General features: G+C 35.6%; 1 protein-coding gene across 3 annotated transcripts in view; it reads left to right on the top strand.

Annotated features, from left to right (window-relative positions):
- Nucleotides 1-24274, top strand: part of LOC131155001 (protein ENHANCED DISEASE RESISTANCE 2) — a 75269-nt gene extending 50995 nt beyond the window's left edge. For all 3 annotated transcript variants that reach the window (XM_058107874.1, XM_058107875.1, XM_058107873.1), the window contains exons 11-22: nt 15157-15221; nt 15315-15386; nt 15507-15662; nt 17748-17980; nt 18110-18149; nt 18260-18414; nt 18538-18639; nt 21674-21718; nt 21803-21943; nt 22428-22523; nt 22619-22720; nt 23850-24274. In XM_058107874.1, coding sequence (XP_057963857.1) covers nt 15157-15221; nt 15315-15386; nt 15507-15662; nt 17748-17980; nt 18110-18149; nt 18260-18414; nt 18538-18639; nt 21674-21718; nt 21803-21943; nt 22428-22523; nt 22619-22720; nt 23850-23960 — 1318 coding nt within the window. In that variant the 3' untranslated portion in view covers nt 23961-24274. The remainder of the gene's footprint in view (nt 1-15156; nt 15222-15314; nt 15387-15506; nt 15663-17747; nt 17981-18109; nt 18150-18259; nt 18415-18537; nt 18640-21673; nt 21719-21802; nt 21944-22427; nt 22524-22618; nt 22721-23849) is intronic.

Here is a 24274-nt window from a genome sequence, read left to right as displayed (position 1 = left end):
AGACTACGATTCACCTCAAGACCAAGAAAATAGATGAGAGACCCAAGATCTTTCATATGAAAGGACTCTGAGAGATGAATCTTGAGCTGAGCAAGTAAAGCAGAATTGGAACCAGTAATCACAATATCATCAACATAAACCAAAAGAACAACAATACATACCCATGTCTGATTTTCGAAGAAACAATGAAGTGTCATACTTGCTCTGCTTGAATGAAAATTGTAATAAAGTGGTGTGGAATTTATTAGACCAGGCCCTCGTAGCTTGTTTGAGACCATAAAGAGAGCGATGAAGTTTACACATATGTGAAGTCGGAGAGGGAAACAAGCTCGGGGGTGGCTTCGTATAAATACACTCTTTAAAATCCCCATGAAGAAAAGCATTCTGGACATCCATTTGATGTATTGGCTAATCACTGGAAGCAGCAATAGTCAGAATTGTACGAAAAGTAGTCATCTTAGCCTCAGGAGCAAAGGTCTCTTCATAATTGACACCATATTCCTAATTATTCCCAAGTGCAACGAGGTGAGCTTTGTAATGATCCATACTTCCATCATATCGGACCTTGACTAAGTAAACCCATTTACAACCTAGAGGAACAATGGTGGGAGGACAAGGCTCAATGTCCCAGGTGTGATTAGCCTCTAGAGCGGCAATTTCTTCTTGCATAGCTTGTCGCCAACAATCATGCTTGGCAGCGTGCGAGTAGGATGTGGGAATATCTAAATTGGACAATGCAGTAGTAAGAGCTGAAACAAAATTGCCAGAACTTGAAGAGGGAAGCCCATACCTATCCGAGGGTACAGACACTCGAGAAGAGCATCGTACCAAAGGCTCTGGAGGTGCTGCCACTGACTGGATCTAGAGCGTGGTAGGATCAGATATCAGATGAGCTACTGGAAGAGACTGTGGGGGGGAAGTGTCGTGTATACACAATACTTGGTTTAAAACGAGAACTGACTTGATGAGGATCTGAAAACTGCTCCTCAAAGGAGAGGAGAATTGTTGTAGAAGAAGAGGGTACAACGGACACAAGAAAGAAATGTTGATTTTCAAAGAAAATAGCATTCCTAGAAATGCGTGTACGATGTAATGTAGGATCATAGGAAACAAATCCCTTTTGCACGCATTATATCTCAAAAATGCACATTGAACAGATTGAGCAGATAATTTATGTCACTCATGAGGAGGTAAATGAACAAAACATACACAACCAAAGGTACGGAGGTTATCGTAACTAGCTTGCTTAGCAAATAAGCGGAAATAGGGAGACTCTATGAGTAGGACTTAAGAAGGTGAACGATTAATCAAGTAAGTAGCAATTTTCAGAGCCTCAACCTAGAACAAGGATGGAATAGAGGTTTCCAACAAGAGAGTACGTACCACATCTAGGAGATGACGATTTTTCCGTTCTGCTACTCCATTCTATTGGGGAGTAGCGGGACATGAACGTTGATGAATAATACCTTTAGAAGCCAAAAATTCCTGAGACTTAGTAGCATGGTTCGAAATCGCGGTCGCGGGTAACGTCACGTAACGGTCGCGGGTGTCGCGGGTCGTGGGAGACGTTGGTGTTACGTAACGGGAAGCGGGCGTAACGGTCGTGAATTTTTTTCACGCATGCACAACCATGCCAAAATTGAAAAATAAGCATGAAATCCATGAATACATGATTTTTAATGAATTTTGAAGGCTTTCATTCAACCTACAAATGCTTTTTAATAGGCATTATATTTTTTATATTAATTTTAGTGCGCTGTTTACAAAAAAAAACATATTTTTTTATAGTTTACATTACTTTAATGAGTAAAAAGATGTAAAAATGTAAGAATCAATTAAATAAAGTCATAAAGTTACTAAAAATGAATCAATAGACTCAATACTCAATATACACATTACACATACATGAATTTAAAAAGTGATTAATATCAAATATCAATAAATAGTTGAAAATACATGAATAGAGTATTACAAATTTATAACATAACACATGTCACCACCAAAAAGAATGACGTGGAGGGTCTTCATAATTTGCATCTGTATCTTGAGATTGGGATGGGAAATAATCTCCCCATCATTGTGGAAATACATAGTTGACTAAATCCAAGTTTGCGTCATTTCGTTGTTGATCTTGAAAATGTATTGGTGATGAAAATTCTCTTGAATAATGTCCATAAGTTGGGGCAAGGGCTGACTCTGGGTAGTGTGTACAAGAAGACTCACTAGATCCTGAGATTCCTGATCCACTGGGATAAAAATGTGAGTCACGAGATGCATAATGTGGATATGCTGGATGAGATCCATATGATTGTAATGATGAACCATCTAAACCAAAGTCGCCAAAACTACGAACCACACCATATGAATCTTTAGTAGAATCATTAGGGTCACCACGAGCACTCCTTCTCCTGGGTTGTGAAGATTGGTTCCCTGGAGGAATACCCAAGTCATAATTTTCAGGTATGTCATGTAGTCCATAAGGATCAGAAGGATATATATCCCTTGCAAATGATGTCCCTGTGTCATATCCATAATTATATTCTACACCGCCGCCTCCACCACCACCACTGCCACCCCCCCAATCCCAGCTCTAGCCCCCACTATTACCATCATCATCACTTGGTGGGCTCAAACCAAGATTGTCATCATTTTGTGTACGTTCAGGGCTTGAACTTGAATCATCATGCGCGTTTATTGGTGGTTGATCACCTTCTTCTGTAGTACCACCAACTTCTTCATTTAACCAATTTGAATTGTCCTGACCGTCGAGTAGTGGTGTCTCTCTCTCCTCTAACCATTGACTCAAAGGATCATCTTCTTCGAAAATGTAGTCCAAATTGATAGGAATGAAACCCTCTTCAATTTCTCGTTGGCTTCTTCTCATTGTACGTCTTAACTTTAACCTCATGTTGTAATGTACGAAAATAAGTTTTTGTAGTCTCATGTGCTTTAATCTATTTCTTGTTTTCGTATGGATAAGGCTAAAGGTGCTCCAATTACGCTCATAATTCGAAGCTGATGTGGTCTGGTTAAGAACTCTGATTGCTATTCTTTGGAGCTCAGGAGCACACAAGCCATAATGAATCCACCATTCAGCTGCATGAATAATTAAAAAGAGTTTTATGTTAGTATAGTGTATATTTCAAAAGTCAAATTTGAACATAAAGAGAGAAAATAGAGTCATTCATCCATTATTTAGCTATATAGCCATATTTACCTGGATTTGTTTGTTTCACTGCCCTTTGAGCCAACGGGGTTCCAAAAGTCTCCTGCCTATCTCGATATAGCAACAACTAAAAAAGGATAATTGTGAAATATAATTAATTAATTAGATGTATTAATAATTATTCTTGAAAGTATTACAGAATACTAGAACAATTCATTATTCAATTTAATGGAACCAATACTTACTTGATTAATAGCCCGAATTTGAGTATCTATATCGGGTACCAACTTGGTTATCATTTTTTTAACCCCATCCATGGCTTGTCTAGCAACTTCAGGAGAGAGTAGGGCACCATAAAGAAATTGTGGGTTCAAAAAATACCCTACAATTAAATTTAGAAACATATTAATCAATAGTTTTGTAATGCAACTATGCATAATTTAAAAGTTAAAATATTAAGAAATTGTATTTGATTTACACTTACCAACAGCGTGCAAATCTTGGTGCAACTGAAAAATCTACCGGTTGTCAATAATTTTCCAATAGTCTTTGTAAAACCGGCAATTTTTTTGAATGGCCAACTTTGCCCTATCAATTGCCTCGTATATGAAGCCCACGATTGGTTTTTCATCACCATTAACCAATTTAAGAACTTTCACTAAGGGTTCTTGCACTTTAATTATATCAGAGGCCTTTTGCCAAAACTATTTGCCTAAGATAATTTTCTTTAAATCATATGCTGGGCCTGATTTTGCCATCCAAACCTTGTGTTTTTCCAAGCATTAGATGTAAGCATTTCCCCTAGTGCTTGTTTATGCCTGACAATAGTCTCTAAAGCAATGAAATTTGTGGCAAATCGAGAGATGGCAGGGCGAAATAACTCTCTTTTATTTGTGAATTTCTTCATGAAATTCACTGTCCATGTGTGGTTGTAAATAAATGAGGTTATTGTTCTTGCATCTTCTAAGACCTTCTTCACGTTACTTTTCTTACCAATATCTTCAAGAATAAGGTCTATGCAATGAGCTACACATGCTGTCCAATAGAGATTGGGTCTCTTCTACATTAATAATTTTCCTCCTGCCTTCATTGCAGCTTCATTATCAGTCACTACTTGGACAACATTCTCCTCTCCAATTTCTTCAACCACCTCGCCCATTAATCTGAAATGAAATTATAGATTCAATAATTACTACTATTTAATTAAAAACATACAAGTTCATAATACTATTGCATATACAATTAAAATTAGAAAATTACCTGAAATAATATTCAGATGTTCTGCTTGGCACATCAGATGCATCAACTGATTTATGAAACACGGTGCCTCTATCGCAATAAACTAAAAAGTTTATAATGTGTTTTCTAGTTGGTCCTGACCAACCATCACACATAAGAGTTACACCTGTCTCCTTCCAAATTCCAGTAAAAGAAGCTATATAATTTTTCATTTCTTGATACTCTTACTCCAAATAAATTTCAGATACCTCATAGGGTGATGGACCCTTCACCCCCTTTCCAACCTCTGTAGCAATATCAAGCATAGGCTGCATAAATGGAGAGTCAGCTACATTCGCTGGAATCCGATTATAAATTAGGAATTTTTCAACTATTTTTCCTAATTTATTTCTTAAACCTTTCAGTAACTTAGTGTTGATTTTTGATTGTTTTGCACCTTGCTTCTTTTTAAAATAGGATCCATTGCCTTTAGTCTAGCTTCAGGGGCATCAGGATTGATCCATTGTCGTCCACTACCTCCAAGCTTTTCGACCACTATAAGATCGAGCTCCTGCTCTATTGAAACCACTGGTAGCACCATTACTAGAGCCACTTCCCTCTTCATAAATATTACCCCCTCTAGTTGTTTTTGCTCGAAATCTTTGTCTCTCTTCCCATTGTTGCTGTGATCGTATGCTTTCTTGTCGAGCAAATCTCATACTTTCTTCTTCCAAGTCTTCTTCATCACTCAAATTCTCAAAATCCCCTCTAATTTGGGCTTTTGCTTCTTCTTGCCTTTTTTGTTTATCTCTTTTCTTCTCAGCATACTGTTGTAGATGTTTCATCATTTGTTCTCTTACTTGTGTAGTCACATTTGAGCATCCAGCTACTTGACCCTTTTTATGTGCCAAGTGTTGTTTCAAGCGTGTAATGCCCCCTTTAATTATCTTCCCACTTAACTTACACATAATAACATGTCTATTACCGTCCACCGCAGTACCAAAATGCCATCCAATATCCTCACTAGGTAAGTTCTCATTTCCTCTATCAGGTGACATATTAATAGACTTAATTTGATGATCTCTACACAAAACATAGAGAAAATACAAAGTTACAACCTTTCTAAAAAAATGACAGGAATAATATTATAATTAGTAATTTAGTAAATATTAAATAATAAGTACTAAATAGTCCTTCTAATTTTAAATACTTATATTTGATTAAAAATAATAAGTAATGTTTAATTTATTTTTATATTTAAATAAACAAAATTATAAAATATTAGATATTTTATTACAAAAGAATATATTCCTTTATCTTTAAAAAGATATTTTCATTATTTTTTATAACTTGAATTTATTTTCATTTATAATTATAAGAAATTAACATTGTAATTTTAAAGGTAGAAAAGACTTTTGCTCTACTTTCATATACATAATACATCACAGCATCATAATAGAGATCCATATAGTACAAATTGACTATTTAACTTTTTAAGCATTTTCTCAGTATATGGATTAAAATAAAATTTTTCTACAAATTCTAGTAGTAATTAGTAAAAATTTGAATTAATGTATTAACTATTAGGTTAAAATTTTTTTTATTAAGTTATCAATTTTTATTTTATTTGATAACTGAAAACAAAAAATAGATCATGTAAAGATTTATTTTACCTAATTTTAAATTTAAGGTCAAAATGATGTTTTAAAACTTAAAAAATATTTTTAAACAGGAAATATGTGATGGAACTAAATTTTCCTAATTACCTTTCAAAAAATATAAGGCAATTAAAATATTTATAAATTAAGAAAATTTTATGTTACATAATTATTATTATTTTCTAATTTTTTACTCTATTAAATTACTCTTTTTTTTAATTCAATTTAACAAACATAATTTACAACAAATTATAATTTAAAAAAAAAAACATAATAAGAAGTGATGTGGGTGTTGAGTGTTGACTAAAATTTTAAAGCTTATCTCATATGCTCTGATGAGCAAAGAGTCTGAGTGAGACCGAGAGAGGGGAGGGGAGTCGGAGGAGCCTCGAAGCTTCGTGCGACGACTGGTGGAGGGCTGGCTGGTGGTGGCGAGTGCGACGACCGGAGGAAGCTGCTGAAGGGCTATCGATGACTCCAAGCTTCATGCGATGACTGGTAGAGGGCTGGCTGGTGGTGGCGAGTGTGACGACTGGCGGAGGAAGTTGCCGAAGGCCACTCTCAGGCTGCGAAGAACTTAGTTAGGATCAGGAAGGCTAGACGAAGGCTGCGAAGATGAGTTTGCTCAGGTTTCGAAGAAGTGAAGCCTTCTTATTGCTTCGGCCAACCAAATTTCAAGGTACGTTTTTTACTTTCCTGTTTACTCTTTGAATGTTAGATTTAGGTAGATTGAATGGTAGATGGGTGGTTGGGAGAGGGGGAAAGGAGTGCTGCAGTAGAAAGGCGATTCAGATTTCTGCAAGCTGTCGGCATGTTATGGTCTGTAATGGACCGTTACGAAGTGTAACGTTGGGGTAACGGCCGTTACGGCTATGAATTTTTCCCGAACCGCATTATCGGCTTGTATCGGTTTTGGAGGCCTTAATTTACATTACGTATCGGCCGTTACGCTACGTAACGGCCGTTATTTAAAACCATGCTTGGTAGACACATATTCACCACCAGAATCTGTGCATAATGTCTTAATTGAAGCAAAAAATTGATTGTTAACATACACTAGAAACTCAGTGAAAGTACGAAAAACCTCATATTTAGAGCGAAAAAAGTAGACCCAAGTAAATATGCTATGATCATCAATGAAAGTCACATAGTATTTAAATTTTTCATGTGAACTAACTGAGGAAGGTCCCAAACATCACTATGGATAAGATCAAAGCACTGAGAAGCTCTACTAGCATGCAAATGGAAGGGAAGAGTTTTGCTTTTACCAAGTTTGCAAGAGGCACACTCAAGAGATAAAGAAGAACGTTTTTTATTACCAAGTAAACCAGAGTTCAATACATGAGATAAGATTTGAGTATTGGGATGACCTAAGCGTCGATGCCACACCATACTAAGATCTGAAACATTATTACAAGTAAAAGACTTAATAAAAGAAACTGGAGAACATGTTGGAATAGGCAAAAGTAGTGGAAACAAGCACCCCACTTTAGGTCCTTATGCGATTGGCTCCCCCATTACTTGGTCGTGCCAAGGTCTTAAATTTCGAATTCGACTTAGATTTCGAAACTCCAAAAGTACAGAAGTTTTGACGGAAATTTTGATTTCGATTTGAAAAAATAACGGAAATTTGTAATAAAGCATGGAATTCTTTGTGAAACTTTAGAAATGGTTAACAAACATAATAATATAAGTTTTTAGGACTAGTATATTACAAATTAAATACATCTATGTTTTGTATGGGGTGGAAATGTTGTAAAATAGTATGGGTATCAAACATATTTGTAAGATAATGTACATTAAGTATATTCAATTAATACTAATGAAATTCATAAATCTTTTAAATATTTTTTATTGTACAAATAATGATAATATAGACATAAATGGTTAAATAAAATGTTACTGTAAGTTTGTTTTTTCATATAATTTCAAAAGCACTCGTAATAATCTTTTGTTTCAATATAATAAATTAAGATATAAATTTCACTTCACTCCTAAATTTCTCATTTGAATTCGGAAGAAATTTCATCGTATAGTTAAAATTTCGACAAGTTTAACTAAAATTTCGAGATTTTGATAAATTTTGGATGATTCGTTGAGATTTCGATGGAAATTATGCAAGACAGAAATCGACTGCCATTTCGATTTCGAGGGTGACGGAAATTTGGAATTTTGAAGAAAAGGAAATCAGAAATTTCGACAATTTCATGGAAAGTTAAGATCATGGGTCCTGCACAACACAATCATTACTAGAAAAATTAACAGCACAATTGTTATCAACTAATTGGCCAACAGAAATAAGATTTGTGGAAAGCTGAGGAGCAAGAAGCACATCAGTGAACATAGAAGAGGCATCTCCGACAATAGCTATTGGCAAAGAACTACCATTGGCAGTCTGAATAGCAAATTGACCAGCGTTGGGCCGAACATGACACAGGGTAGTGGGGTTATTTGTTATGTGATTAGAAGCACCTGAGTCCATATACCAGAGTTTTGTAGAATTGTTACCTTGGAGCTCCATTGTTGATAATGCCGGAATTAGCATCTGTTGCACCATTTCGGGTGTGCATTAATTCGTTGTAGGAGGTGCAGGAACAGAGGAGTCACCTGAAGAAAAGCTAGGGGCCGCAAAAGGCACTGTGGGGGGTACAATAACAGAAGTTTGTAAACTGGGCTTGACATTTCTGCGGGCGGATACGACAGTATTTGATAATGTGATCCTTCTTCTTCCAATAAGAGCAGAATTTCTTGGAACAATTAGCAGCGATATGCCCACATTCTTTGCAGCAAAAACGCTGCAAGGTGCTAGAATGCGCAGGCGGTCCTCGTCGTTGAGCAGCATAAGCCACAGGGACAAGCCTTGAACTACCATGAGATTGTGGCAGGGTAACTTGAGTACTAAGCCGTTGTTCTTCACAAAGTAACTCACCAAAACAAACATCAAGAGAAGGAATAGGAGAGCAATTCAGCAGAGACGAGTAAACATATTCATTGTCAGGGCTGAGTTTCATAAGAAACTGATCATGATGATTAGTCTTGTGAAGACGTTGAATAATGGGAAGAGAGGCAACATGAACATTTGCAATAACTAGATCAAAATATTCATTCTAAAGAGTTTGAAACCCCGAATAATAGTCTTGGATGGAACGATTGTCATGTTGAAACATGGCAATCGCATGCTCTAACTGAAAACGACTGTCACCATTATCTTGATGGTATACTGTTTTTAAAAAAGTCCACATGGATTGAGCATGCGATAAGATTGCAAGTTGGGAACAATATGCGATTCAACTGAGCCAAGAAGCCAAGACATAATCCGAGCATCAAGCACGGCCCATGAAGGACAAACCGCTGAATCCTTGGCACCAAGCACAGTCCATGAAGGACAAGCCACTGACTCCTTGGATTTATCAGGATTGCGTGCACAATCCGTGCCATCGATGTGACTCCAAAGATCCTTTCCCTTTAGGAAAAGTTCAAATTGAAAAGCCCACGTAGAATAATTGTTGCCTGTAAACTTGGCACACACAGGTGCGGAGTCCATGCTAAATAAAGGTGAAAATCAAGAAGCCTAAAAAAAAAAAAAAAAAAAAAAACAGACTGCCGAAAGAAGAAGACCACCAGAAAATTTACACAACAACAACAAAACCAAGCCTTAGTCCCACTAAGTGGGGTCGGCTATATGAATCCTTTTCCGCCAATATATGCGATCATGAACTATTTCTTTTGATAGATTAAAGGATATTAAATCCTTACTCACTATCTCCTCCTAAGTTATTTTAGGTCTACCCCTATCCCTTCTACTGCCCCCCCACAGTAACTAAGTCACTCTTCCTCACAGGTGCACTATCTGACCTACGTTGCAAGTGTCTATACCATATGAGTTGTCCCTCCCTTATCTAATCTTCTATAGGAGCTACACCTAACTTACCATGAATATGTTCATTTCTTAATTTATCTTTCAATGTTATACCACTCATCCATTTAAGCATTCTCATCTCAACAATTTTTACTTTTTGGATATTATGTTTCTTCGTCGCCCAACATTCCGATCCATATAGCATAGTTGGTCTTATAGCTGTCCTATAAAACTTCCCTTTCAATTTTAAGGGTATTCTACGATCACATAGCACACTTGAAACACTTCTTTATTTTACCCAACCTGCTTTAACTCTATGCATTATATCATCTTTAATTTCTCTTTCAGCTTGCATAATAGATCCAAGGTATCGAAATCTACAAGTGCTATTTATTTCTTCATCATCAAGTTTAACTTTGTCTCCAATATTCCTCCTTTCATTACTAAAATTACATTTCATATATTATGTTTTATTTCTACTTATCCTAAAGTCTCTAGATTTCAAAGCTTCTTTCCATAATTCTAACCCAGCCTCTACTCCGTACCTAGTTTCATCAATTAATACAATATCATCTGCAAACAATATACACCATGGAACCTCCTTTTGAATACTCCTAGTCAATTGGTCCATCACTAAAGCAAAAAGATAAGGACTCAAAGCAGATACTTAATGTACACCTATGGTAATTGGAAATTCTATAGTTTTTCCATCTATAGTCCTTACACTAGTCATTACTCTATCGTATATATCCATAATGACATCGGTATACCTACAACATACACCCTTTTTTTTCTAAAACCCACCATAGAACTTCCCTAGATATCCTATCATATGCTTTCTCAAGGTCAATAAATATCATATGCTAGTCTTTCTTCTTTTCCCTAAACTTTTCCATTCATCTTCTTAAAAGATAAATAGCTTCTGTGGTAGATCTCCTAGGCATAAAATCAAATTGATTTTCTGAGATTTTCATTTCTAACCTTAATCTTTGTTCAACTACCATTTCCCATAGTTTCATCGTATGATTCATAAGTTTAATTCCACGATAATTATTACAATTTTGAATATTTCCTTTATTTTTGTATATAGGTATTTAAGTGCTTTTCCTCTATTCATCTGACATTTTCTTAGTTTTTACAATTGTATTAAATAAATTAGTTAACCATATAATTCCGTTATCACCCCAAGCATTTCCAAACTTCAATTGGGATGTTATCTGGTCCCATAGCTTTCCCATTTTTCATCTTTTTTAGTGTAAACTTAACTTCGTTAACTCTAATTTTGCGAATAAATCTTATATTTTTAGTCTTTTCCTCATTTGACAATTATAAGTTTAAGCCTTCTATTTGGTTTTCGTTAAACAACTTACTAAAGTAACTTTTCCATCTTTCTTTAATATCTTCGTCCTTAACCAAGACAATATCATCTTCACTTTTTATACATTTTACATTTCCTAAGTCCTTGCTCTTCCTTTCTCTAGCTTTAACAAGTTTAAATATATCTATTTCCCCTTCTTTTGTACCTAATCTATCATACAAACTATTAAAAGATATATATTTAGCTTCACTAAAGGCCCTTTTGCATCTTTTCTTGCCTCCTTGTATTTTTCAAAGTTATCTCTGTTTCTACATTTTTGCCATGTTTTATACCAAATTCTTTTTGTCTTTATGATTTTTTGTACATCTTTATCTTACCACCAGCTCTCTTTGCTATTCGAGAATCTTCCCCTTTATTCACCTAAAATCTCTTTTGCTATCTTTTTAATAGAGCTAGCTAATCTATTCCAAATAGTATTTGTATCTATCCCATCCTCTATGGTCCAATCCCCATCTTTGATCATTTTATCTTTAAATTTTATTATATTTTCTCCTTTTAGGTTCCACCATCTAGTTCTCCTACACTGGTTTATTTTATCATTTTTCTTCCATTTTTTTAATACATATATTTAACACTAAGACTCTATGTTGTGTGGTTAGACTTTCATTTGGAATAACTTTACAATCTTTGCATGATAAACGATCTACCCTTCTAGTTAAAAAAAAAATCTATTTGACTTCTATTTTGTCCACTTTTAAAGGTTATTAAGTGTTCTTCTCTCTTCTTAAAGCAAGTATTCATTATACTAAACTCATATGACATAGAAAAGTCTAAGATCATCTCCCAGACTCATTTTTGTCTCTATATTCATATCCTCTATACACCCTCTTATAATTTTTATTATCTCTTCCAATGTGTCCATTCAGATCTCTTCCTATAAATATTTTCTCAGTCCCTGGTATGCCTTGTATAATGCTATCCATATCTTCCCAAAATTGTCTCTTAAGATTTTCTGTCAAGCTAACTTGAGGAGCATAAGCACTAATGATATTTATTATCTCTTGTCCTGATACCATCTTGATTTTTATAATTCTATCCCTTACTCTAGTTACATCCACAACGATATCTTTTAAGTGTTTGTCTATAATAATGGCTACTTCATTCTTGTGTTTTTCTTTTCCAGTGTACCAAAGTTTAAATCCTGATTTATTGATTTCTCTAGCTTTCTCCCCCACCCACTTAGTTTCTTGAAGGCAAATTATATTAATTCTTCTTCTAATCATTGTATCAACAATTTCCATGTTTTTACCCGTAAGTGCCCCTATATTCCAAGTTGCTAATCTAATCCTAGTTTCCTGAACTAACGTCTTTACTTGCCCACGTCCAAAATGATGTAAGAACCTTCACATATTTGACATCGTACCCGGGCACCGACACGGCGTGTCACTTCGGGGTGATGACCTAGCCCACCCTCGCCCACATTTCGCTACACTAAGGTGGTTCAAGTGCAACGCATCGCTCGTAGGGGACGCCCCAGCAAAGATTCGGTAAGGATTCATATCATAGTGATTTGATAAATTTTACGCTGGCTGTCAGCTACCTAACGCAACCCTCCTCCTTTACCCGGGTTTGGGACCGGCTGTGTGTGAAAAAATTTGGACATTAAGTGCATCACAGGCGGAGTTACCAGAAAATCTAGAAGCCCAAAAATAAATCAACACAGGTACAAAGAAAACCAAGAACAACCTGCCTGCACTAAAAAATAAATCTTGAAGCAAAAAACCTGCTGTGCTGAGAATCACAAGGACAGAGAGGCACCAGAAACAGCACCAGAGAGAACCAAGACTAATCTTCCTGCACTGAAAAATAAATCTTGAACCAAGAAACCTGTTGTGCCGAGAATCACAAGGACAGAAACTTGCTGTGCTGAGACAGGGAAACACCAGAAACCACAACTGAAAGCTGTTGCCTGCTGTGCCGAGAATCACAAGGACAGAAACCTGCTGTGCTGAGACAGAGAAGCACCAGAAACAGCAACAGAAAGCTGTTGCCTGCACTAAAATAAATGGCAACTCAGAAAACCTGCTGTTCCGACAGCCACTCAGCCACAGAAATACCAAAAGAACAGAGAACAAAAAAATTCCAGAAGAGAAGAAAAAAACCACAACAGCCACAGAAACGAGAGACACCTCTGAAACTGAGAAGACAAAAAAATTCGAAAGGGAAAAAAAACTTAGCAGTCGGCTGGCTCTGATACCATGTCAAAGTATTGTGTGAATGGCTGAATGGTTTGGCCTTGAGTTATGTATATTATATATAAACTTTACAAGAATGCTATGCATGGAAAGTAAATAAGTTCTAGCATGATTCTTGTAAACTACAATCTGTTTAGTCCTATACATGTAGACTAAATATACGCTAATTGTACAAAATAATGAATTGAGAAATAAGGAACTAATTGTGGGCTGAAGTAAGGAAAGAAATCTTTTGCTTTGCTGTTTGCTGTTCCGTTGACATTAGGACGCTCCATGGCCACACCATTGGCCCATTCTACATCTTTAAGAAACTTGGATCCAATACATATTGCTCTTATTCGTATAATAAATGACCATTAGTCCAGTTTTCAATGGGTGGACTTGATACATCGCTGAGGCACATTTGAGCCTCCTGTTTTATCTTCTAGTGCTAACTTAGGTTCCATAGTCCCTTCCTCAGACCTCGCATATGCGGGAGCTTTGTGCACCGGGCTGCCCTTTTTTTTAGTTCCTTAGGCTCCTCTGATTTCTCAGCCACACAACATTGATGATGATATTTCAATTGACAAGTTCATGGCTTCACTCATGATGATTTTCGATGAAATTTTATCCAATGGAGAGATTGTCCCGTTTCTGATGCTATATGACTAATGGAAGATGATTATGAGAGTGCTGCTAAGGGGTTGAGAGTCATACTTGCAGTCACTCTCCACTACCTCCAGAGTTGAGTTCCTTTAAGTCGGTGGAGTATCACAGAGGACTGCTGTCATCATTTAGGCTACCTATTCTGGTACATAGTCAGGCACATATTAAGGACATTAGGATGCTTGAATTAGGCTTTTGGTGTTGTGTAGTTTCCTGTTATGCTGATTTATATTTGTAATTATTTGTTTTAGGTAACCTTAGGCTTCAAATACATTGGTAGCTGTATGTTGGTTTAATTTTTGCAATTTGACTTTAATTTCAGAATGTCTCCTATTTTCTTCTCCCTCTCCCTATTTAAAACGCCGTCCTTGCTGTCTGCCATCATAAAAATTATATATAATTAAAATTTAAATTTTTGATGATGTTTCAAAATAATTGTAATTGTGTTGATTATAAAGAAAACATGTTATGCAATTATATCTTAAATTTACAGGATTTTACACTAATTGTGTAATGATACATGGTGTGGTACGTTGACTATGAATGATGTGATATTGACAATGATTTTGATAATCTCCTAAGTCTGGGTGTAGTGATTTAGGCTAATTCTTGGATAAAACTAGAACTGATAATTTTTATGGTTAGCAGCCCATGCAATTTACTCCCTACAAATCATGCATTTCACATCCTGTGTTCCATTTCCAATAATCTGACTCAATATCATACATTAATATATCAGTCGACAGTTTCCAACATTTCATAAAATATTTTTTCATATGTTAATTATATTTCTCAGTATTTTTAGATCTAAATTGAACTGGAGATTGTTATCAAAATTTTTGCCGAAATTTCTGTATTTTCAAACCTTCAAAATTCCCATAAAAATAGAAATTTAGTATCTCTGATGCCTTGATCTCTCATGTTCTTGACAAAGTGATTAGTTATGTGACTACCGTGAAAGCCCCCCATTTCGTATATTTATTAATTTGTTTGTGGCATTGATCAATTGTTGATTTCTCTGATCCTTGTCTTTTCAGGTTTGTGTGGCCCCGTGACCTTTGTTATGTGCGTTATTGGCGTCGTAATGATGATGGAAGCTATGGTAAAGTGTTTGGTTTGTCGACATCTTGTCAATTCACTTCAGTTTTTGTTGGTACTCTTGAAATATACAGAAGGTATTTTTATTATTGTGCAGTTGTATTATTTTGTTCGAGGGAGCATGAGAACTGTGGTCCCCAACCAGGATTTGTACGAGCACATATTGAAAGTAAGTTTTGTGCCTTATCTTCTTTCGTTGTTCCGGTTAAGAATTTTAAAATGCTAGAAACCTTCAGTTTATTTTAATGTACATTAAGATATGTTACCAACAGTGTTCTGATACTCTCAGGTGGAGGCTATAACATTTCCCCCTTAAAACCTCGAAATGGAAGACCTAGAGCACAGGTGCAGCATCTTATGCAAATTGATCTGAAAGGGTGGGGTGTGGGTTACATTTCATCATTTCAGCAACATTGCCTTCTTCAGATGTTAAATAGTGTTGCTGGTGAGTTCTTATCTTTGATTCATGCATGTTTGAATTTGGAAGGTTACTGTGGAGAGATCACTTCCCCCCATCCCCACTCCCCGCGCGCGCGCGCGGGGGTGCCTGCCTGAATATCCTTCAGCCTTCCCTTTTTCTTTCCACAAAAGGAAATGAAATTGTGGGCGAAAGGTTGGGTATGGAGTGGAGGTTATACATCTTATTTTCCTTTTATTTATTTCTTTCTAATACAATAAAGGGGATTCTCCCTTTGGTGTCATCTTTTAAAAATGTCATATTTATCTTTATAACTACCAATGATTATTGCAAAATACACCTTTAACTAACCACAACTATTCTAAAATATCCTTATAATTATGTCAAATTTATCCCTATAATGACTACTCATAATCATGGTTTTAATCACGACCGTTACGTAACTCCGTTATGTAACGGATTTTTAGGTTACCGATACCTTTACACTGCAAAATCGGTGGGAAGAAAAATCATGGCTGTAGCGGCTGTTACGTAAAGGCTGCTACGGCCGTTATGTAACCGCTACAGGACTGTTACACCAAAAAAATTATTTTATTTTTTACTTTTTCTTTTTGCTTTTCTCCTCTCTTTCATAAATCATTCTCAATATACCATGTGGTGAGAGGGAGGAAAGATTATAATGAGGATGACAATGATACAAATTTACTATTTCTTTAAATACTCACAATAGATGCATTAATTAACAATTTAAAAATACTAACTTATTAGGAAAATATTTTATTTTGATAATATTAGTAATGTGATATTTATGTTCTATTTTTTTAACTTCAACCTTCTTTCTTTTTAAGCTAGTTTATATTTGTATTATTCGTTTGTCTTATGTGTCTAATAGATTAATGGAGTGTATGATGTATTTTGTTTTATTAATTAATTTAACACATAAGAATTTATCATTGATGAGAACAATGAGAAGTATAAATACACACACACACACACACACACACATAATTTTTCTATCAATGGTGGTTTAAAACAAATGTAAACTTGTTGCCCTTACCAAATAACTTAGTTACTCTAACTGAAGGATCCAAAATACATTTCTAAGAAGGGCTAAAAGTTTAAAACATGCAAGTATGCTAATATGCACAAGGTTGTGCATGCTTCAAAAAAATTCACGGCCGTTACACCCACTTCCCATTATGTAACATCCGCTACTCCTGCTTCCCGTGACACCTGTTACCGTTACGTTACGCTACCTGCAACCGCGATTTAAGACCATGCTCATAATTATCCAAAAATACCCCTATAACAATCTACAACTATCTCAAAATACCCTTTATGCTATTTAATTTTTTTATAATTTCTTTATAGTTTTTTAGAAGTTTTAAATTATAAAAAAATTCACTTTTTTTTTTTTTTTTTCGAAGAACTCCAATTTTACTGATAGCCCTCACTTATGGCGGAGGAATACTGTGGATACAAGCAGGACACGTGAGATTTACAATTAAACTATCAAAGCAATACCCCCCGTTTTTTTTTTAGTTTATTAACAGCTTGTTAGCTGTTAAAAAGTGCGTTAAAATTTGTACATCGAAGAAATGGCTGTGTAGAATCTGTTTTTTCTTGCATTTGCAAACTTGAAAGAATTTTATAGCCTGCCACAGTATGAACTCATTACTGGAATATGAGAAATTGAATAACACTAGCTTTTTCAGATTCTCAGCATTCATTTTTAATATGATTTTATTTTGATGATAACTGTTATAAGTAGCCAAATGACTGATCTTTAAGGGGATAATATATTAAACAGTGGGAAAAAGTGACACATAAAGTGGGGTGCAATGATACTCTTGATTTTGTATGAAAATTTTGTCACAATTTTCCTGTTAAAAAAAAATATAGGGCTTCGTTAGGGCAAGCAGCACTCATTCCAAAAAAATTCCCATGTATGGGAGAAACAACTAGAAGGGTGTGAAGTTTTAAACATTTTTTTCCCATCCCATGTTTGTCATTTGAAGGGATTTTTTTTGCTTTTAAATCAGTCACTTTCCCTATGGCTAATAGCATCCTTCTCTCTCTCTCTGTCTCTGTTTTTCTCCCCCACTGTGACAGGACTACGTGAATGGTTTTCTCAAACAGATGAAAGGAATGCCCCTCCAAGAATGCCACTTATGGTCAATATGTCCTCAGCTTCTGTTTCTTCAAAGAATGGTAAAAAACCCCAGGATTCTTCCGTTCATCCTACCTCTCTGGATCACATGAATGCTGCTGGCAGAATTTCTGTCATGATGGATGAATACTCTGATGATGACGAAGAATTTCCAATAGCTGAGGCAGAACAAGAGGCTCGTGTTGCCCTTTCATTTCTCTCTCTCTCTCTCTCTCTCTAGTCTTCTGTTTTTCTCTTATCTTTTCAAAAGCATGTTGGTTTGATTTTCCATACTTTCTGAGAATGAGTGTTGCTCATTTTTCAGGCATACCCAACTAGGCTTGAGAATGAAGTCAACAGAACAGGTAGATGGGAATCAAATTTGATTTTTTTCTATTTATATGGCATTTGATGTTTGTTGTTGACAATGATATCAAGTAGATTTTCTCATGACAATGTTTTTCTTGCATGGAAGCCTTGGAAGAAGAAACAACAAATCAAATTGATTTGTCCTGTTTTTCTGGTAACTTACGGCGTGATGATCGCGATAATGCTCGTGATTGCTGGAGAATTTCTGATGCGAACAATTTCAGAGTTCGTAGCAAGCATTTTTGTTACGATAAATCAAAGGTAACCTGATCTTCCATTGTTTACATACCCTCTTGGGTTGTGAGCAATGTCTTAGGGCAATTTTTTTATTTTTCATTTTTATAATTTGTTCTAATTTGCATTGTTTGGACCACCTATTGAAAGATTCCTGCAGGGAAGCATCTTATGGATCTTGTTGCTGTTGACTGGTTTAAGGACACAAAACGGATGGATCATGTTGCCAGGCGGCGAGGCTGTGCAGTACAAGTAAGTATTATAGAACTCTTTCCCCTCCACTTTCTATGCATTTAGTGCCCACACAAACACAGTGCTGTCTACCATCTTCTATGCTGCGGTGCTATAAATGTCCAGAAGCTGTTTGTTTTCTTTTTGTACGGTGTCATCTGCATATTATCAATTGCTATTAAAATCCAAGGTGTAGTAATTTTTTCACATCTAATGCAATAAAATATCCAATCTATTGTTGAAAATAATTCTGTAGTGGTGGTATGAGAAACCCCTAGCTATTTAATTGCTAGTGCTTCACATAGTTCATAATATCTTTCCGTCAAATGGCAATACATCTCTATTTAACTCATCAGTTACCGATAATTACTTTAAGATGCACATTCATTTGATTTGTGAAGACCCGCATACTTGAGCAAACCCCACTAAATCCTACTCTATTTTCCAATATGTTTTGCGCATGGATGCCCATTGGATGTGCACTAGTTCTAGCATGAAAGATTGTCAAGACCCTCTTGCTGCATCCATGGATGCCTTTCTGTAATCATGTGGTGAATGCTTATTATCTGATGTCCATCTGAATGAATAAATCAATTGAGTAAACAATTTAATGAATATGACATGATTAACGTATTGGTTTTTGGCATGCTATTGCATTATATTTGGAGTTAAAAATGCCCATAACTAGTGTGAAAGATCAGTGATATTTTTTGTTCCCCATCATTAGCATGCTCCCTGGTTGCAGATGCATTCCTTCTAGTCCTTGTCAAGAGAATTATTGTAACTATTATTGCCCTCAGCTTTATGCTTTTGTGATGCATTAAATTTCTAATTAAATAAATTACCCCTAAGCATATGGGTATCTTTGTGGGTGAAATTGAGGAACGATGCTGGGCTTGGTGCTTCTAGTGATCCATGTAGATGAACGTCATATATAAAAAATTCTCTGAAATACAGTGTAGAGCCTCATCATATAATGACCTAGAAAGCAATTGTTGTCCGCATCAAGTCAATAAGAAAAGTCTAAATTAAAAATATTTGTAAGGGGGTTAAGTTGTTTACAATGTTATGCAGATAGAAAATGCAACATCTAGGGAAAAATGCTTCCATGCTATATTATAGTTTTGCTTTTTCTTTGTGGGCTTTTAGTGAATTGTTTGAATGTTTGGCTAGCTCAGAAAGCTTTGTTTTGTATTGAGGGGTTTTTTTTTTCCCTGTTATTTCTTAGTTCTCTAGCAATAAAAGAGAATATCTAATCCTATTTTTCATGTATTGATTTGGTTTTGTATCTCTTGTCTGTCATAAATTTCTTATAAAACAAGGCTTACCCCATATTGGAGGTCTCAGAAGGGCATGAATCACCTCCACATCTGGAGAGGTGGTTTTCATGTGAACTTGTGGCATTGAGGTTTGGTGTAACACCTGTATCCTTGGGTCAAGACTAGACTAGTCCTCAATGTTAAACATATGATAAAATTGTAATAAATTCGAGCTTGTTTCCCATTGCTCAATATGAGAGATGTAGGATAACGTTTAACATAGATTCATACTGCTGAGAAGTAGTTCTGTGGCAAGCTAATTTTTCATTTGAAGTTTTACAGTTACCATCTGCAGATGGCGCTTTTATTTTGTTTTTTATAAGTATATTGGTTTATTTTGAAACCTTTTAGGGTTATGAATTAATTTCATTAAAAGCAACTTTATTTGATCGGGGATGGAGGTGATGTGTGCTTTTGTACCTGACCTTGTTTGTGCATTTTCTGACCTTAGACTTTGGGTTCTTTTAAAAAGGTAGAGAGTTATAAGTCTCTTATGTTAAAAAAGGTGGGGAGAAGCTTAAATATTTGTGAGGGCGTACATCTCAATGCGATGGAAATAAACTACTGTTTGGATCAAATAGGAGTACAAGTATGTCTCCTTATTGAGTGCCATCTTTAAAGACTATTTTGTTGATTGAGGTTTAAGAGATTGGATGAGCTGTTATTTGAACAAGTTTAGTGGTTGGAGATCAAATATATTTTTGTGAAGTGGAATACTACAAGCTTTCCTAAGGAAGTTGAAGGTTTGAGTATCTGTACAATAGAGAAAGTAAGCTGGCCTGTGGAGATTTTCAGCAAAGATCTTCACATGGGAGAGAGTTCTGGGAGCATTTTTATTTCTTTGGTATTTTTCTTTTGTAACTAATATCTTCTTCTTCTTTTTTTTTGTCCTTTTATGGATATGCCTTCTTATTTTGTCACCTTTAAAGATTATTATTTTGATTTTGAGATTGGAAGATCTATAATTTGAACAAGCTTGGAAGTTGGAGATCAAGTATTACTTTTTTATGTGGCATATTATAAGCTTTCTCGTGGAAGTTGAAGATTGGTGGCTAGTTTCTTTTCATCTGAAAAGGCCAGCTTTTGCATGTGGAGATTTTCTGTAAAAATTTGAACGTGGGAGAATTGTGTGAACTGCACGTACCATTGTACTTTATATGTTTCTCTTGGAATCTTTTCTATTGTAACTGAGTTTTTCTCCCTCACCCTGTGTGAGTATGGCCCTCTGTGTGGATTGAGTTTCACGCTTGCAGCCTTGCAACATTATTTTTAAAATTTGCTCCCAAAAAATTATAAAAGAATGAATGGAGAACATCCATGGCCAATGGTTTTAGATCTGAAGAAGAGAAAGCAAAAGAGGATTGACGACGATGATGATGAATATAGTAATGCAGTCCTAAATGTGGTGTTCTATACACTGATAATTTCTAACATATATAACAGGTGCTAATTGCATTTACGGTTAGAGGCTATTATTCTCTATTATTTGCTGAAATTTTTATGCATTATTTCTAGATCCTTGAAATAAGATGGGAGTATTGTGTGCTGGGTGCTTATCTATAATTATTAATTATATGGATCAAACTGTGGATTTCTTTGTTGTTGTCGCATAGGAAAGCTGAATGACTGTCTTATCATCTATAAAAATTGGTCTTCTGCATATAAACATAGTACAAAATATATGCCTTCATATATGCCCTAATGTGTCTTTGGACCTTGTTTATGAAACTGTGTAGGTTGCTTCAGAAAAAGGACTTTTCTCTATAGCCATAAATCTGCAAGTAAGTTGCTTTCTTGAGTTTATTCTGAACTTCAGGCTTGCCACTTCAGGAAGCTGCTAGAGGAGTAATATTGTATTCTGACAGGTACCTGGTTCAACACACTACAGTATGGTATTTTATTTTGTGACAAAAGAATTAGTAACTGGATCCCTCTTGCAACGGTTTGTCAATGGCGATGATGAGTTCCGTAATAGTAGGCTGAAGCTTATTCCGTCAGTTCCCAAGGTGTGTGCCTCAATTTTCTTAAATTTGGAAGAGTGCTCAAATTGGGCTGTGAGGGCTATTTGAGGCAGTTCACACTCTTCTCATATGTAAATTCTGTTGATTCTGAATTTCCCATTGAAGGATCACCTTGCTGCAATACACTCACTTTTACATATTGACATGTACATCTATCACATTATATGAATTTGATCGTGCTTCTTGGGTTGTGTTTTGGTTTATATATAGAATATAGAGAGATAAGTAAATCGTCAAGTTTCCAATGTTTATTTCATTACCAATCTGGTGAATATAGAAATTCAATTGTGAAAAAATTCATTGGTTGGAAATAAATAATTGGGATCCATTTTTAATTCATCTGTAATATGGGGTTGATCTTAGAACCAGCAATGTGCCCCTCTTTTAGTGGAAATCTTGACTAGGGTGTTCCTTTTAGCTCTATTTTCTGCTGTCCATTTTTCTTCCATTCTGACGAACATATCTGCAGGGTTCATGGATTGTGCGGCAGAGTGTTGGAAGCACTCCCTGTTTATTGGGAAAAGCGGTCGATTGCAACTATATACGTGGTCATGACTATTTGGAAGTAAAATTCCTTCTAAATTTCTTGGTTATTGATGTTACATTTTGAGATGTTTCACATGACACCTACATGGGGTAACATAGCTTATCTTGCTGCAGATTGATGTTGACATTGGCTCTTCTACTGTTGCCAATGGAGTTTTGGGGCTTGTATGTGGTGTAATTACGTCACTGGTGGTTGACATGGCTTTTCTTGTACAGGTAATGTTCTTGAAAAACAAGATCATCTAAACTTCTGCTCATTGGGGAGTGCCTGTAGCAAGTCATGAATGATTCTACGAACATTTTGGCAGGGTAATGGGAATCATTTGGGATTATGGTCAAACAAATCATTATGCACAATCATCATAGGTTAAATACATCAGTCATGTAACATTTCCTCCATGAAAAATTCAGGTTTTTCAAGCCTTTTAATGCTAGAAAGAATGCCCAACCAATCTATCAATGCTGCAGTGTGGGAGTTTGGATTTCGAGTCTTGAATTTGGATATGGGTGGATTTGGACAAAATTCAATACAATTTTGTATTACAGTTTGTCCAATTCACACAAATCACCCAATGCCTCTCCCAAACATAGAGCAAGGAACTCCCGAAATTTGACGACTTTAAATGCATGATTTTTAAATGAGTTCTGTTCCTAGACTATGAAATGCCAAATGAAGGCATTAATGTATCTTTTCTTTGGTGACGTTTTTCATTCATCCCTTATTTTCGAGTAGTGTGTTGCACAAAGGCCCGCATATGGCCTTAATATTTGGACTGAAAATAGCTTTTCTCATTTATATAACAATTTTGCCATTGCTTGGGCACATTTCATTGTTTTTGATGTTTTATCAACCATAATTTTGAAGGCATTGTAGTAGTTAAGAAGCAGGAATATATATGGTTAGCATTGTCCTAAAAATTGATGATTAGGTTTCAGAAAGTTTATAATATAATAATAAAAAAGTAGGAACAGCAGAGTGCATTGTAAAGGAACCTTCTATTGTTTGCTGGATACCTAACCATATGCTTGTGAGGAGGGGAAGGGAGTGGAAGGAGAGGTTTTAATTACTGTGTTGTTTCGGAGAGTAATTTTTTAGATGGTGAAGGGGAATCGTAGATTTCCTAATTCCTTTTTCATCCCATCTAACTCAATTTCAAACCCTCAAATGGGGCGGTTTGGAAGTGAATGAATAGAATGACTCCAACAATTGCCCTTCTTTCTCTTCCTATGTTCTACTAAAACATACAGACAAGGGTGAGTACCTTTAAAAACCTTTCCATGTGTCATGTTGTTCCTTTGGTATGTCCTAGGCTATATGAAATGGTTGCATACTCGCTGTTTACAGGCAAATACTCCGGATGAATTGCCTGAGAGGCTGATTGGGGCTGTTCGTGTTTCTCACATCGAGCTTTCTTCTGCTGTAGTACCAACGCTGGAGACAGATGCATTAGACTGAGTGAAAACCACATTTCCTTTTGCAGATTTTATACGAAGCCATTTGTTCCAATAGATATATATACTTCATCCTCAATTCCATCCCTTCCCTTTGTTATTTGCAGAAGAATATCAATGCTCTCCAATATAATTTTTTTTGGGCCAACAAAGATAATGAGAAGGGAAGTAATAGTTTCATTGTTTTACTATTCATTTTTCATTTTTTTTTTTTTTCATTTTTTTTTTCTCTAAAGCTCAAATAACGAAGTAATTTGGTTTATTAGTAGGTGTCATGTTGATGTATAATTCTTTCCCTATATATAAAATTGTTTTCAA

This window comes from Malania oleifera, chromosome 5 (genome assembly GCF_029873635.1).
Source record: "Malania oleifera isolate guangnan ecotype guangnan chromosome 5, ASM2987363v1, whole genome shotgun sequence".
In the NCBI taxonomy this organism is placed as follows: Eukaryota; Viridiplantae; Streptophyta; class Magnoliopsida; order Santalales; family Ximeniaceae; genus Malania; species Malania oleifera.
The sequence above is the reverse complement of the archived record's forward strand: the minus strand, read 5'-3'. Positions and strand labels throughout refer to the sequence as shown.